The 17,245-nt window shown below is 40.5% G+C and overlaps 2 protein-coding genes across 3 annotated transcripts in view; one reads left to right on the top strand and one right to left on the bottom strand.

Moving 5' to 3' along the window:
- Nucleotides 1-1,800: 1,800 nt before the first annotated feature.
- On the top strand, nt 1,801-10,812 carry LOC111873496 (odorant receptor 85b). The gene is made up of 5 exons (XM_023868257.2): nt 1,801-2,127; nt 3,627-3,726; nt 3,984-4,088; nt 6,446-6,601; nt 7,606-10,812. Exons 1-5 carry the CDS (start codon nt 1,835-1,837, stop codon nt 7,660-7,662), a joined length of 711 nt encoding a protein of 236 aa, XP_023724025.2. The 5' UTR covers nt 1,801-1,834; the 3' UTR covers nt 7,663-10,812.
- Nucleotides 10,322-17,245, bottom strand: part of LOC111873495 (nuclear receptor coactivator 5) — a 22,974-nt gene continuing 16,050 nt past the window's right edge. For both annotated transcript variants that reach the window (XM_023868255.2, XM_023868256.2), the window contains exons 9-10: nt 13,933-14,077; nt 10,322-13,564 (exon numbers count right to left, since the gene is read on the bottom strand). In XM_023868255.2, coding sequence (XP_023724023.1) covers nt 13,185-13,564; nt 13,933-14,077 — 525 coding nt within the window. In that variant the 3' untranslated portion in view covers nt 10,322-13,184. The remainder of the gene's footprint in view (nt 13,565-13,932; nt 14,078-17,245) is intronic.

Here is a 17,245-nt window from a genome sequence, read left to right as displayed (position 1 = left end):
AGTCGTCCTGTTTATTTTTAGATAGAGAGAGGGCGTCCAGAAACATAATATTTGTACTAATGTACAATCATCACAAACTTTTAGAACCTGAGTGAAGTTTCTTCGGTTTTTGTCAGTCCGTCCTGACATAAGCCGGGTTAGTACCTCAAATCAGGCCACGACCGTTTCCTTACACGTTCTTTCCAATTCACTAATCACTAATCATGCTGCCGTTCGGGACGGAATTATTGTCTGCGGAATATTAATAATTAATAGACCAAATAAATAAATAAATAACTAAATGTCTATTGACCTTCTGTATTTCATGGGTAAAATTTGGTATGTTTGCCGAAAGGCTATTATAAATAAAGAAGGGATATTGCAACAATAAGCCTATGTCTGTAAACAACAATAACAATAACAATAATAATGATAATGATAGGAATATTTAAATATTTATTATGCTCTAGGTTCTAGATCTCGAGGTCATCGTACAACAGTGCACAAAAAATCGTTCTATGAAATAGCGCCGTGCAGTCCGGTGAAAGTCAAAAGACGTTTCGGATGAACATATCATCTCCGTCTTCAGCGTCGAAGAGTAAGCCACGCAAGAAACCAGAATTACGCATGCAGCAATACTCTTAGACCCTGAAGATGGAGGAGACATATTCATTCGAAACGTTGGTTGATTTCCACCGGACTACACGGAGTCATACACCATAAGACATAATTGATCACAGTGACCGCTGTGAGAACCTGAAATTAAACGCCGTTACAATTTCCTTTTCAGAGCGCCACGAACGTTCTGACTTCTTCAGAGCACTGTATCACAACTCCACGTGCTAAATAATTAAGTCAGGAGACGTTCGAAGATTTCAAAGAAGTCCCTTACGTAAGCAGAATACGAGAATAAAGCTGGCTTCTGGTTGTAGTCTTGAAGCCTTTAAGCATATATCGCGGGTTGCGTGACCTCAATAAGAGCTCCAACCGCGAAGCTTTTCAGGTTTAGCGATAGGAGAACGTGTACCAAGCTCTGATATTCCACAAAACAATTCTCCCAATCAAGTATAAACATTTGAGGATTTCAGTGGCAACCACAGACTCTGAACTTATGCACAAAACGGACGAAGACTTCAGTAAAATGGAAAAGCCAAATGTAATGGGCTTGAATTTGAAGTTGCTGCAAATATCTGGAATAATCGCCCCAACGGAGATCGAAGCTAGTTCCTTCAGGATGACTTTATATAAATTATATTTCATATGTTGCTACCTCATATATTTCCCGGTGTTGTCAGGGCAGGTCCTGGCTTTGTACCACTTCTGGGGAGACATTGATGTCACCAGCCATTGCATCTTTAATTTACTTGGTGCATTAATGTGTTTCGTTGAAGCCACATATGCCAGATTTAACACAAGGGAAATCGCAAAACTATTCGAGACATTTCAAAACCAAGTCATGCCCAAAATGTCAACCGTTGGCTTGAAAGAGAAGCGAAATACAATTTTCGATTCAGCAAATAAGAAGGCACGCCAGATCACTGTGATCGTCATGATAACTTTGGATGTGATGGTAGCTGCATGGATACCAACCCCATTTATAAAACGTTTAATGGAGGAGCACAACAATGCGACAAACTATGAAATTGAGGATGAAAAAAAATGGCTTAATTTTTGTTATATTATCTGGTTTCCGATTGACATTACAAAGTCACCATACTTCGAGATAATGTATTTTATGGAGTGCATTGTTTTCTTAATAGCAACGACATATAGGAAGGCTTTAGATACGACTGTGGCAGCCATGATGGTGCACATATCGGCCCAATTTCAGATCCTGTACACTGCCCTGGAGGACATGGACGCAATCATGTTCCTTGCTGAGGAGGAGGAGGAGAAGAAGAAGTATGTAAGAGAATTACGATTCTTAGAGTCGAGAAAACTCTCAGGACGAACGGAAAATATGTCTCTGGGAGGTGAACCTCAGTACACAGGTTTGGGCTCGCCTGTCAGACATGATATTCAAGAATGGAAAGTATGTGATAATGTTGTCGATACAGACATCGAGGATGGTTGGATGGAGAAAGAAGACCTTCCAGAACTGACACGTTATTTGGCAAACTTCGTCGAGTATCACCAGACTGTAATTGAGTAAGTAAGGGTTGGACAGTATCGGCAGAAAGATGATTTATATTGAAATGCAATATCATACATGTGTACTGTTTTGAGGCTTTACGGCGGTGACTATGAAGAAAGCAGTCTTCTGGGATTTGGCACCGTGTATATGTGGTGTTAACCGACGTTCCTCCGAAACGTCGGTTAACACCACATATACACGGTGCCAAATCCCAGAAGACTGCTTTCTTCATGTGTACTGTTGTTACCGACGAGGAGGAACCTGCTGCGCCTTTCTTCAGGATAGGAGGGTCAGCCGAGCGCGGAAACAATTGGGCACAGATGAAGTGAGGGCGAGGACCGGATCCCTGAGCGAACCAATAGGAATCAGGAGGAAAGTGCAGTAGAGCGCTCAGATCAGCTCAGATCCATTAACGGGTAAAGTTCGTCAGAAACTTTGATAGCGATCTGCTATACAATACGGCGTCATATCGCACAGGACAGTTAGGTCTAAACTCCATAATTACTGTCGCGATAATATCATATCTCGCATTCGAACTCTGTACTTTCTACTAACAAAATATTCGGTCCGGAGGTTTGAACCGATCGCGTCCCAAATACAAATTTTGAGTACCATCGCGACTCCAACATGTTAACGAACGCTAAGATTATGATCTTTTTCTTTGTGACTCCATGTAGCACTGAAACTTTCAGAAAAATGTCCTGCCTCCGTCTTCAGGGTTGAACTCAGTAGGGTGAGGACATGGTTTAATTACAGTAATCATTACTTAGAGTTCCTAAGATTGTTAACAATTGCTTAATTTCTACAACTTTATACAAGAAATGTTGCTCTGCCAGCAGTAACCATACCTAATCGCTTGCTTCTTAGATAACATCTTGTGGGAAAACATTCTGTAGCTGTGATAACAGTTTTCCTGGCTGTGGTAACATTTTTGTATGAATGAATTAATTCTTACATTCAATGTCACAGTTTCCAACCGGCCACCCATTAGGTCCCACTGGTTGAGACATACAGTTCAGGCCTTTGGCTTCAGTACATAATCATTATTATATATTATACAAGATAAAATCTTTGCAGAGCTTATTTGAAACCCCCTGTGGCTAATATTTGGAGATTCTGTAACACTAAAGGTTAAAGGAAAAAATGTAAAGTTAGCATTGTACTTAATTATGTAATGAACTTATATGGGGGAGTGGAGGTATAGCTCCACCATTCTTGACATGAGCACTAGATGGAGGTGGGTGATCAGGTTCATGTCCCAGTGGCTTTACACCCAAGGATATGGTGTCTGACGTCCATTGGCTAGGGGGCTGGGTGGGCTCCAGGCTTGGTCTGCACTCTACAAGGAAGAGAAAAAAAAATCTCTTGCCCCCTGCCAGATTCAACCCTGGTTGCTCAGCCTTATCACTATACCAACTGAGCTAACCTGGCTCCCATTTGTAACAGTAAGAGAAGCATTTTGCTAGAATGTATCTCATTAAATAAAGAGAATTGAACAATTCGTTTGTTCCAGTTTCGCTTCAGATGTCAACAAAGCAGTTGGTCCGATCTTTTTTGTCTGCTTCTTCGTTCGTCAATTCCTAGGATGCGTCACATCATTCCAAGTAGCACTGGTACGTTGCGCTTAGTTGCCACAGCAGCAACCGTAAGCTTTAAGATCTCTTGCACACATATCAGTGTCTTACGGTATCTCTTCACACTGGCCCCGACGGAACAAAAGCAGGTCTTTGAAACATTTGTTTCTGTAATGCAGCTGTTCACCCAGAAAGGATGTTAGTGTATTCATTTGCTGTCAAGAGAGTCAAATATTAAATTTTCTAGACCATCTCATGACAATTGCACACCTATTTATCTTGCTCTCTGATTGCAGATGTGGGGCCAAGACAATAGTATTTTAAAATTTATATTTGGCTTCGTTGCTGCCATGTGTTCTCCAATGATATTCTGCTGGTATGGTACAGCCATCATAGAAAATGTGAGTAAAACAAACTTGAAGAGCTTCAAAAACTGCAATCATTTGTCTCATTTTTACTATAAATATATTCTTGTTGAACTAACGAAGAACTAGAGCAGGGTTGGATTTGAGTTCCTCAAGATGGTGACTAAAAAAGACAGCAGTCCCGTGGACGGTAACACTGCGTAGTTCAGGACAGTCCACCAATTCGGAGGAATGTGTTGCCTTCCCTTTCAGGGCTAAGGAGAAGGGCAAACAAGAAAGTGCAGAAGCACATAGCAAGCTCAGCCATCTGCTTTTTGTTGGCTTCTTACCCCCTCAACCCTGAAGACCGTACACCCCATACTCTTAAGTATGGTTTTGAAAACCACCCGTAAGTTTTGCCTTACTTGTCCACCCATAACTAGGCTAAATATAGTACTTCTTTTGGCTTATTCTGGACTTCACCCATCGTCCGGTATATAAAAGACAAAAAACCATGATGTTTCGGAGACTGGATCTGTCTCCGTCTTCAGGTGGATAGGGAAGGTTAAACCTACTCAGTTGGGCCCCTTAGAAAGAGCTAGTCTCAATCACTGGTCCAGTGATATACCAGACGATGGGTGAAGTCCAGAATAAGCCAAAAGAAGTACAGTATACACCATCGTCAGAATCCTTTCAAGTCTGTCTAGGCTAAATATGTTTCCAAAGATGCAACAGAGATAGATTCAATAAATTACAATTCTTTCTGTGTAAAATACGGGAAATGGGCTCGAAATAGTATCTGTGTAAGACCCCTAAAGAGGCCACATGGTGGTAATCTCACGCAGAAAAAAGAAGTGTGGGTGGGGGGGGGATGCTGAGCTAAATTAAATTTATGTGCGTTATTTATGACATTCTCAGTATCTCGTCTATACAGCACTGGACAGTAGGATGAATGATGAATTGAACAGGATCTGGAAGTGGTTGTGACCTAACGGAAGTACTGTCCTAGCATTTACTTGGAGGGACTGAGAAAAACCACAAAAGACCTGTCATGACAGCCTGTGCACTGGCCAAAATTTGAGCTCAGCATCTCCAGTATACCAGTCTAAAGTGCAACTACTAGACCAACCTGTTCAGTAAATTTAATTCATTGCTGGTAGAGACTAACGGGATACTCTAGTGAAAACAGTGGCCAATGGGGATCTATTATGCATGAGATTTCCTGCTTCATAATTTGTATAGTGTGACCAAATCAGTCAGGATGAGGTGGGTGGGACAAAGCACACGAGACATGTGTACAAAATTTTGGTTGGGAAATTAGAGCGGAGCAGGTCACTTGGAAGACCAAACTGTTGACAAAATATTAAAATGAATCTTAAGGAGAGTCCATTGGCTGGGTCTTCTGAATGTGGTAACAAACCTTCAGGATGTTATATTTTAGTGTCCTGTTACACTGATTCATGTCCATGGTTTATGCTAACCGTCTTACAGTGTATACACTTATTCACCTTATTCTTCAGTTCCACACTACATGTTTCAGCACTAATGTGCCATCCTCAGGTGTCTTTATGCACGTTAAACTATTGTACTGCATGCCGTGATGTCTTCATTCTAAAATGACTAAAATCTGTGTTCGTCATATAGTGCGATGAATTCTAAATAATAAAACTTTCAGGATTCATCCTATGTCGCGCTCAAACATGCGCATTATGCCAATCCTCTTTTATGTGAGCATTCTTCCTACATACATTTGTGTATTTGTAACGTGAAAACACAACACAGAACACGGTAAGTATTAAATATTATAGAGCCATATGTAACAGAGAAAAGTCAGAAAGTGGTATTAATGAAAAAACAATTTCACGTTACAAATACACAAATGTATGTAAGAAGAATGCTCACATAAAAGAGGATTGGCATAATTCGCTTGTTTGAGTGCGACATAGGATGAATCCTGAAAGTTTTATTATTTAGAATTCATCGTCCTATATGACGAATATAGATTTTAGTCATTTTAGAATGAAGACATCATGGCATGCAGTACAATAGTTTAACGTGCATAAAGACACACCTGAAGATGGCACATTAGTGCTGAAACATGTAGTGTGGAAGTGAAGAATAAGGTGAAAAAGTGTATACACTGTAAGACGGTCAGCATAAACCATGGACAAACCTTCAGGAGCTATAAAAGGTGGGAAAATTTCTTGACATACAAATGAATATTGGCTTTTGAAGGATTCTGCTCCTTAGAGTCAGAGATAACTTTAGTTCTCAATAATTCACACCGACTTCAATTATTGATATCACTTTCACATTCGAGAGAACTGTTCATTTCTAATCAGGGGTGTCCACATATTCATCGCTGCAGTTTTTACAGTGCCCATATGTGACTGCCTGTTGTTCTTGGTGTGCAGAGTCGTGAACTACAGAAGGCTGCCTTTGAGTGCCAGTGGTATAAGCACTCCAAAGCGATGAAACACTTTCTGCTGATGATAACTGTACGTTCTCAGAAAGCTGTGTATCTGTCAGGATGTCAGTACTATGTCGTGTCTTTGCAAACATTTGGCAAGGTACAGTATCTTTGGTTTCAAACAACAGTGTAATATATATGTAACAAAAAACCAAATTCCTCTCTCCGTAACCACCAGAGAAGCCTCTAACTTAAATGACCAAGGATATGACAATGTGCTGCCTGATCAGGGCTACTGCACATGTCAAGAGGGCAATGATAGATCAATGCTGGAGTTCATTTGAGAGGTGCCCATATCATAACGGCACAAACTACCCTAACAGCATTTTCATGATCTTCCTCAGTCCTTCCATGGAAATAAGACAGTATTACAAATTATGCCCCGACTACTTCCATCAACATTACTTCAATTCATACCATCGGACACTATAGTCTTAGGTACTCACGGATGTCATCAAATAAACCACAGGTAAATAAATATATAGTCTTAAGCACATGCATTTACTTTTCATCAATGCAAATGATTGTCTACTTCAAAACATCATATGTCGAACTGTCCTGGCAACAGTTATGTCATCACTAGAAAGTACTAGATTCTATTTTCAACATATAATAAGAACCAAACACCAAACCAGAGATCTTGCTCAGTACATGACTTTTCTTCCGTGAGGTTGCCCATTCAAGGTGTGACATAACCTCAAAAATGCTTTATTTCCATGCATGAAGCATGTATCATTGTGTCACTTTCTTACCATCACCATCATATTCTTCGATGATATTCTGATACACCTGTGTGCAGTGACAATGCTAAAGGCTTGACGGATTCCAAGAAAAAAAACCTGTTATGAGTGTAATAAGCAATGTATTATGTATATTTCTGTATTTCCATGTTCCACAAAAGTTCCATGTAACATTCATACTGCAAATCCGTCTGACATCCTCTTCGCATCGAACAGTCTCCATCTATTGCATAACATATCTGAAAATTTTGCTGTGTCATTATGCATATGCCTGTGATGTTTTATTACACAAATACCAAATTCTGCCAAAACATATCTTTATTTGCTTTGTTTGCTTAATGACAATATGAACATTATGTTTCAGATGATGAATACTATGTATGCCTACTTCACCCTTCTCAAGAACCAGTATAAGTACTAACTACTGTCAGCCACTCTTCGATGAAGTCAGTAAAACTTGCGAACAGTCTCTACAGTTGTCTACTTATTTTTGGTTTCAGAGATAATTATCCATTTGCATGATTATTCAAATGCAGTGACTCAAGACTCATACAAATGGCATAGAAACAAGCACAAAAAAACTTACACCAAATGAATACTATTGTAAATGGTAAATGTTTAGAAAAGTACTCATCCCAACCCCTTACACATCTCTATCAAACCATTATTAATACTAACAGAATAGACAGGACAAAACGAAACTGCCCACTCATCTGTGGGCATCTACAGAACTTACATCATTGTGATCGTGTTACAGTACACATATTCAAGAACTTTCAGTGATCAATCTGTTACGTAGCCTATGGAGATTCCCATGCAAGAAGTGAAGCCAAAACTTGTTGTTTTAACATTTTATTGCGTTTCTGTAAGAGTTTTTCTTACACAAAACCACATCCTATCCCCCATACATGCTGTATATCACGGCACTTACTTACTATACATGATCAAAGTGTGCTGAGAGATACTTTGTCTTGTCACAGGATACTTTAATCAGACTTCAGTTCGATATGGCAGTATGAACGACCACCAGTGCATGCCTGAACTCAGATATGGGAGTGACAGTGTCAAAAGGGATATCACTCTGTGTGTGTCTGTGTTTATACAGCATTTTAGAAAAGCAACCCACACAACAATGAAACCAGAAGCTGCTCCCCCCACCCACAGCTTTCCTTGTGGCAGTCCGATCAGTGTCTCCCTGGTTGCTAGGCTGCTGCTGTCTCCAGTCAAGCATGGGGCCATTCACAAGCATAATGTGTGTTAAGTCGTGAATATTACTTTGCATTAAAACCATTTTCTATTGTTTATGAAGGAACAGCAATGAGTGCCCTGACAAGGAAGTATGGCTGTCGTCTGTAAGCTTGCATATACTGTTGTCGAGTAGTTTAGGATACATTTTAAATGGCACATACTGTACAATGTAATTATGCTCAAATTTACTTTGCAATAAATAATTAACCATGAAAGGATTAATTTCCAGTTTTAGGGTACAAAAATTCTGGGTACATCAACAAAATAGGAAATAGATGTTACAGAATGTAAAATTTTGATCTTCAGATTGTCACAATTGTAAACATTCATAACTGGTCCTAATTTACAACTGACAAGTTAGAACACGGTTGGGCTCGTAACTGTCAGAGACAACATTTTGTAATATCTATACACATCCCTAATTTAATTAACATTCTTTGTGCAAGATGCAGTGAAGGGTCACAGAACAAACAGCTGATTTACGGATCCTCATTTGAAGTCATTCTCTCGTCTGAATATCCTAATAACATTCAGTAAGAGTATGCATTACGAAGCTGCTCATTATCCAACTGAAAGCAGCAAAAACTACAATGCACAAGCCAACCAAATCCGCTAACTCAACACTCATTAAACAACTGTGTAGGTTATACGTCAAATTGCAGGAAGGCTGTGGAGCACAAACAGGAAAGAACAGAGGAAGAGGCAGTTGCAGGCTGTTTTATGGCACTACCCCGAACATTTACTTCAAAGTACTCGGGAACACCATGAAATTTGACTTCAATGTTTGGTCCCGCAGATGGGTAACCAAGCAACACACTGATGTGCTTCAGGGACCTTGTCAGCACATCCTGCTAAATAAGCATCACATTCTTAAATTGTCATCACTCGTCACTCATGGAGCTGAGCCCTCCTTGAGAAGACACCAGTTGTGCAGCTACTTAAGAGGATTTAAATGGCATATTAAACGATTAATATGGTCTGTAACCAGTCATTCATGGTGTATCAGAATCCACTGAAATATCAAACCATAACCAACCACTGAAAACTCACTACTGTTACCAGCGTGGGCTAGGATGCACGATCATGTCAGCTACTAACTCCTCAGTATACATGGTGCATCTCATCGCGTTGCCTGGGACATTAGCTTTCAGAAATAAAATAAACAGGATTTGTCTGAACCATCTCTGAAAGTACATCATACCTCAAGCAGGGAATTTTACAGAAGGGAAATCCAGTGCATTCACTGGTATCTCTGATATGAATATTTTGGAACCAACCATGCATTGAAAGTAGAATTTGATAGCTTTTTAATGATATAATGATCTTTATCACTATCTGATGATAATGCACCCTCAAAGATATTTTATGCATAGTATAACCTGTGGACACTTAATGAGGCTCTCTGTTCAATGAGCCCAATGCCCAGAAAATAAATATCAAAGCTCCGCTTAATGTCTTTGCAGCAGCGATCGAGTGTACCTGATTCTGTTCACATGGCTGTCCTGTTACAGTCAAATATACAATTCAAATTTTGCAGTCTTGATGAGTGGATTTCATCTGCTTATCCGCATACTTCTGCCATCTTCTGGGAATAATCTGAATTACGTTAGTTCCTACTCTGGTAACAGTTTAACTCAAAACTAAGTATTCGTATCTACAATCTGTTTTTATCACATGCTCCCTGTTATCATACCACCCATGAACCATATGCAGTTCTTCTCTGTGAAGATGGTTCCGGAAACAGATAACGATGCCAGTTTTGGGGACAGTGGTAAAGAATCAAATTAATATCTCAGGTAGTGAACATGAAATAGCTGTAAATGACTGAGCAATGAGACAGCAATGACAGAATTTAATAATGCAGCAGTGAAAATGTTAAACAAAATCCGTTCAAAGTAAACATTGTAGTGCATCACACATTTCAACAGAAATTGTGAAGGTCATTTCAACATAGAGCAAACCATATTCTAGCCCGATGACAGACTGAGTTCGAAAACATATAAATTCTATCTGCACTGAGGATACAGAAGGAAAGTCCCACAGACAGTGGTGCTTGAAGCTTCTTCCTTTAGCCATCTCAGGCCTATGTCAACCAGTCCAAAGCAGTTGTCAGTGGCAAAGGTTATAAGAGAATGGCCACATGTCTGGGTGGACCTGCTCAAGAGAAATGTGGAGAGCACGGACCCATGGGACTTCCTTCTGTGGCCTCAATGTAGAGGGTTGTCACTTGTTGAACAGATGGAATTCATAGTAGTAAAATTAAAAGCCATTTAACTGAAACTCTTTCCAGGATATTTAAACATTCTGCACCCTTGAAAAGAAACACATCGTCATACATGAAATACAAGGAAATAATCACAACTCCCCATACTATTATTCCAGTATCTGCCTGGAGTGACTGAAGAAAGACACCAAAAACCTCGGTCAGGACAGCTGATCTGCAGGCCAAGATGCGAACACAGGAACCTCTGTGAGTACAGAGTAACAGTGCTAACCACTTAAACACGGTACTAGGTTGGCAAGAGAGTCTGTTTTCAAAGACACTATTAAACATCAAAATAAAATTTTTCAGGGCAGGTAAATGTATTTTGTTTGCAACACTGAAAGGGTTGATGTATACAACGAAAAGGGTCTTTACATGGCAGAGGCACAGATCAGCGACAGAAAGTAACCAGTGCCCTAAAATCATGGGCACTGCCAGGACTCGTCTGGAGGGGAGTTTACAAACATGTGTTCACGCTGTTTAAGGATAATGATCACTCCCATTTCTCTTCTTACATTGAAACACAGGCGGTGCTGCATTTAAGGACCATTTTAATTTTTGGAATATTCCGCATATTGTCTTCGTTTTCACCCCCCACCACTAAAAACACCAAGGGGAGAGAAGAGATGGCTGGTTTGCCCTTCCTGTCAGTGCCCATGCCTACAATTAAGTTATTTCTGTCAGTCAACAGCATCAAGAGGGAAGTGCACATTCATTTCACACAGACACAGCTGATTGAGAAGACGAGAGAGAGTTTACTTGCTACGAAAGCTTCGATCTTATACAGTGCATTACAACTGCAGTCACATGTCAGACACAGAAAATTGGGGTAATAAAATCTGAAACACAATCCAAAAATTACCATAACCCTCCCCCCCACATTAAAAACTCTCCCAAGACTGTAAAAGTACAAAATTATATCAGAAATAATATAAGGGCACTCAAATTAGAAATAAATAGAATAAGCAGCCTGTAAACAAAAATCAGTGAAGTAAGCCATAAAGAGGAATGGATATAAAGCCTCATACATTCCTAACCTCAGCATCAGTCTGATGTAAGTGGTCAGTTTCACCCCGGGAGATAGAGGCCCCTAACACCCGATGCAGGGCCCCAGGGCCAGTGTGGGTGTGGTCTCCTCTCCTGGAGACTGAACCAGAGTCATACGGCTAATAACCTAGTCACTAGACTGACATATCTTGGCTCATGTCAGTATCAAATACAAATTATTTGTGTCTCTAATATTATCCAAGCCGTTTCTAATTTTGTAATCATCTAAGAGAATCTTTTTATACAGAATTTAATACTGCAATACTGAATGATGTAAAATCTATCCCAACTTCCTTAAAGAGCCTCACGTGCAGAATTCGACAAGTAATTTGAAACATGTCACAAATAAATACAGTCTCTACTAGAGTTGCTCTGCTTGACAGCATATTTGTTTAGATATGACAATGAAAATGACAATTCTAGTACAGTGAAATCCCAATTTAGTATTTAGTGAATATTTTTTGGGGGTCACAGCCAAAACTCAGTATAAACAATGAACTACCTAACCACATTTAGTGAATCTGTTTATCAAATAACTCATTTAGGTGTAAGAAATCTGCAATATTCCAGAATGCTTTCCTCAATTTATTATTGTATTTACTGCTGTAAAAAAAATCCACATTCACGTTTCATCAGGGATTATTGCTACACGATGATCTGTGATGATTGATGTTATATGCTGAACAAGCACTGAATCTACATATCTTGTAGTGTCAAAGTGGCTCTGGTTCCTTCAGTGTTTACTTCATGTGCCGCCATTTACATAAGAAACTAAAGTGGCATTACTGCCTGTGTACTTACATTTACCTACAATTCATTTAATTATTCATATAAAGAAATAATTTTAGCATAATTATATACAGTAAGTCTTATGGAAACTGCCAACAGTTTTTTTGTCATAATTCTCTGTCACAAGCATTCAATAAAGGACCCTGATACAGTGTAGAAAAAGCCACTCCCCTAGACATTAAATAAACAGGGATTTCACTGTATTCTCCTATAAACACATCCAACAAATAATTAATTCCATTTCCCAGATATTATCATATTACACTGTACATTCAAATTACCTGTCCTTGCTTCATCTTTGAACTTGAAAACCTGACATTCAAGAATGCGCAGTCTCCACCAATGTCAAATACCCCAAAGGAGTGCAAAATGTGCAATACAATTTGAAACCCGTAAAAATTACAATTTTGTCTTTCTTTCAGCTCCTCCAGTGAAGTGTACGTGCACCTAAATATTACACTGGAAACAGCAATGCAAGTGTTTTGATACGAATCGATCCAACGAATACGCAATTTTACCAGCCGTTGTTGTTGCATTGCACTTGATATTAAAATTACCTGTCCACGACTCAGTTTTGAACTTCTCAACTCCTGATCCTAGAACCTACGGCCTGTGCCAGCGAAAGCGCCAAAGAGCGGCTGTGATGGTGGTGTACCAAGGGAGGAAGAGGCAGTAGTTGTTGCAGGGGTGGATGTTGATGAAATCTTGCGAAGCAGATCCCCTTGAATGAGGCTGTCCAGTGCTTTCTGTACCGTAGGATCATTGAGCAGTGGCGTGGGGCCTGTCCCAGCGGTACCGCCTTGAGAACCGACAGCCCAAGGGCCACTTACAGGTGCAACTGGTGCAGGTACTGGTGCCACGGGCGCGGGAACTGCAATTGGAATGGGCGCAACAGCTGGTCCACTCACTCCTGATGTGTTGTTCAGGATGTTCAGAATGCGGTGCTGTAGGTCAACCTGTTGCTTATTGGCTGGATCTGGAACAACAGCGAAACTTCTGAGCAAAACCCAGGGTCGAAGGAATAAACCAACCTTGCAACAAGCCATTTTCTTGCGCAACAATATACTTTAAAATGAGAACAGCAATTACAACACATGGCATGAAGCAGAAGTTAAACAAAGGTAAAGTTGTCTCTGTGCTTAATTAAGCACACATGGGTGAAAGGACATATAACGAGACATTCTTAACCCAGACGTGAGTAATCAGGTTCTCCTATACCCAGGGACAGCACCCCCACCATACCCACCCAGAAGGAAGACGGGTGGACCCAAGAGCCCACAGTCTAGTTGCTATACCAACACAAGTAAATACTACTACCAACTTTACAGACCACTATGACCATACCTGTAGATTTAATAGGGGGCAAGTCTTTGGCATCACCAAGCTCAAGTTGGAGTTGCATCTCGCGCTTGTCCTGCAGGTAACGGATCACACGATCATACTGCAGCACTGTCAGTTGCCGATTATCAGCCAGCAGGTTCAGCAACACCTGGGCAGTCGATATGACACAGTGAATTTAAATTCAACCGCATGTATAACATAACTGAGGTGGCCATTAGGAAAACCTTTCAATTTCCAGCACTTTGGCTGCAAATTACAGCAATTATACTGGGAATTCCAGCAATATGAATAGCCTAATTTAATTTGGTTTCAATGTGATTATAACATCACTTTGTTCTCTTGTGATAACTTCAATTATTTTCTCATAAAAACGTACCTTTTGCTGAAAACAATTGCATTCATTTGCCAACTGAGATCGGAAGTTCTCACAGTCGTGGCTGTGGGAACTATCATCTTCTTTACTAGCCTGAGCGGCTGACAGCTTCTCAAGAAGGATGTTGCTACGGAGAACAATCTCTTTGCTGCTACCTACATCAGTTATTCATTTCACAGAATATTGTGACATGACATATAAATCCCAAAAGTGTGCCGTCAGAGAAGCACTGCAGAGATGTCCATTGCTGGACAACAGATTGCTAAAACACGTTTCCATGGCAACAAATAGGCACGCATTGATAGAGGAACTGTTACTTGTGGTCACTAATATTCTGTTCTCCCAAGGTTATAAAGGGAGGACATGTGAGATGACTCAGCAGAGTTCATTCGTGAGTGAGTTGTCACTTGGCATTCTTCATTCGGGATTCACAAGACAGTCATGATTCGACATTCATCATTCTTAAAAGAGATCTCAGAGTTCAGTATCTGCGTGTTAAGCAGCGGACAACAGAAGCTGAAGAAGTGCCTGACTAGTAAATCAGAACCAAGTCAGTCACAAAGAAGAGAAGACACTCGTAGAATTGTGAGCTGTTACGATTGATTGCAATTGTAAAGTGCCAATAAGTCCAATCATGCAATCCAGAACCTGTTATTAGTCATGGAACTCCCGACACGTGACAATGTATTCACGGATTTTTAATAATATCAGATAACGGATTGCCCTGACAGCCCACTATGAGCCCTGACCTTCTTGTGGAGGCAACAGCTCTCCCTTCAGCACTGGTTGCTTTATCCTTGGTGATACAACCCCAGGTACCCATCAGAGAGGAGTCTAAGTGGGCCACAGAGCTCAGCCTGACACTACAGCAAAGAGAATCACACATCTCTGCCCCTGCCAGGAACTAAATCCTGACCCGCCAGTCACCCAGGGCACTCTCTGCTAAGTATAACAATCGAGATACTCCAGCTAACCTTAATAATGTGACATGACGCTTGAAAGCCGGAATAGTGGAGCCAGAGTAGACGTCCACTGCTAGGCAACGGCTCCATAAACACGTTCCTGCGGCAATGAACAAGCAAGCAACAATCAAGATATTGTTGGGCTATAACAATGGAAACGGTCAACCCCATGGCTATATAACGAGGATCCCAGGCCAGCTGGGAATAATAACTGAGACAGTCTCTTGAGACGACAGTTGAAGATAACCGAGGAGATGGCAACAAGTTAGTTGAGAACTGACAGTGCAGTTGTGAAGGGAAGATTTCATGTGTGTTGTAGTACAGTGATATTTGGGAGTGTGTAATTCAGAGACTGTTGTAGTTCCTGTGTTAAAATCAGTTGCCAGGAAACAGCTAGTGGAGAGTGTAAGAGACTGAGGAGACTAGTCTCTGTGCATGTCAGTGGTCTGAAATGTGTAGTTTCAAGTGGTGTATACAAGTGGTCAATAAATCCAATATCCGATCCATACCCCGCCTATAGCCAAACCTCAAAGTTGTGTCAACACTCTTTCATAAAGTTACAGTGTCATCCCATAGCTTATGAAGAATACATTTGGAATTAAAGAAATTTTACAAAAATTCTAAATGAAACAACATGGAGATGACATGTTGGGGCATTTGTTCCACAGCCGTATGCCCTAAATGCTCTTTGGATCTTCCAGTTCCAAGTCAAAGGGCAGATCCATTAATTCAAATTTCATTTATCACCGAAGACACTTCATGATGAATTTCTTCTAGCAACATGCATGCCCCCCCCCATGTCAGCTTGATGTGGTGTTAGATTTGTCTGTGAGAATTTTCACAGGATTTCTGAAAGTTCCACAGTGGCCGTATTCTGCACATGGCCAAAGGACAGGCACCTTATACAATCACAACTGTATTTACCAGAGAAAATAAAGCAAATGCAACTAGCTAATACAAGAATAATGTTACCTCTCAACCCCTTCCCCAGTAGACACTAATGCACAGTAATATCTGCCAAGCTATATTTCTTTGTGTTTACATTTTAAATGAGATTTTGGTACATTTTCTTGCCTTAGATCAGGCGGGGCACTTCTTAACTTTAGAACATTTCAATAAGTTAGCACAAAGGGGTTAACACTAGGCATGCAGAAATCCTGAATTTTTTAGACTGAACTGGGGGAAGGGGCCCTCTATTCCAACACTGATTTTTCAGCTTCAAACTTAAAAATTTTCAGGAGAGTGGGTTTTGCTTTGCATTAAGGCATGAAAACTATCAGATTCATCAAAATCTAATGGTTGCCAGTTCACGAATGAATCAACGTTCAAAAAGGGATAAGCAGCAGATTGTAGTGCACTGCGAAAAATTAGCAAGCATCATAAAATGTGATCATAGAGAAAACAAACTCTTGCTTTCGCTCTCAAAATGTTTTCACGTTCCCATCTTGATCTCTCCTTCAACTGCATGAAGAGTCAATGCCCCTCATTTGGCAGAAACAGATATAGACTTACTAATGATCAAAATCTGCTTAGTGGTTGTGGAGGGCATGAAGGTAAAGTTGTCCCTGTAACAGGCTGACATTAAGGCTCCCCCACATTTTCTACAAAATCGGCTCACTGATGGCAGTAAGGCTGTCAGCTTTATGCACTGGCCACCCTTTAGCCCCAGGAAGATACTAGGTCCTCATTTCTGTTAGTGGCTGAGTCGACTCCAGGGCCATAGGGCAGCTGGAAGGATTAGGTCAATTGAAATATTCAATGACCTCAGCAGGAATTGAACTTATGACCTTCTGGCTTGTAGCATAGTGCCTCAACCAACTACGCTACCACGTGTGCCCCACGGGGCACATGACTGTGCATGGAGAGATAAAACATGTAAAGAGATGTACGCATAACATAACGATTCTACTATGTTCACTCACTTTCATCCTGAAGCCACATTTGGTTCCAACAGTTCTTTTGCGAGTTACGTTCAAGATCC

The sequence above is a fragment of the Cryptotermes secundus genome, unplaced genomic scaffold (assembly GCF_002891405.2).
Source record: "Cryptotermes secundus unplaced genomic scaffold, Csec_1.0 scaffold395, whole genome shotgun sequence".
Taxonomy (NCBI): Eukaryota; Metazoa; Arthropoda; class Insecta; order Blattodea; family Kalotermitidae; genus Cryptotermes; species Cryptotermes secundus.
Note: the sequence above shows the minus strand (reverse complement) of the source record. Positions and strands in the feature narration are given on the sequence as shown.

Coding starts and splice junctions, on each gene's coding strand:
- LOC111873496 (XM_023868257.2), top strand. CDS start 1,835: ATGGACGCAATCATGTTCCTTGCTGAGGAGGAGGAGGAGAAGAAGAAG. Junction 3,727..3,983: donor CATCATTCCAAGTAGCACTG/GTACGTTGCGCT, acceptor CTCTGATTGCAG/ATGTGGGGCCAAGACAATAG. Junction 6,602..7,605: donor CTTTGCAAACATTTGGCAAG/GTACAGTATCTT, acceptor ATTATGTTTCAG/ATGATGAATACTATGTATGC.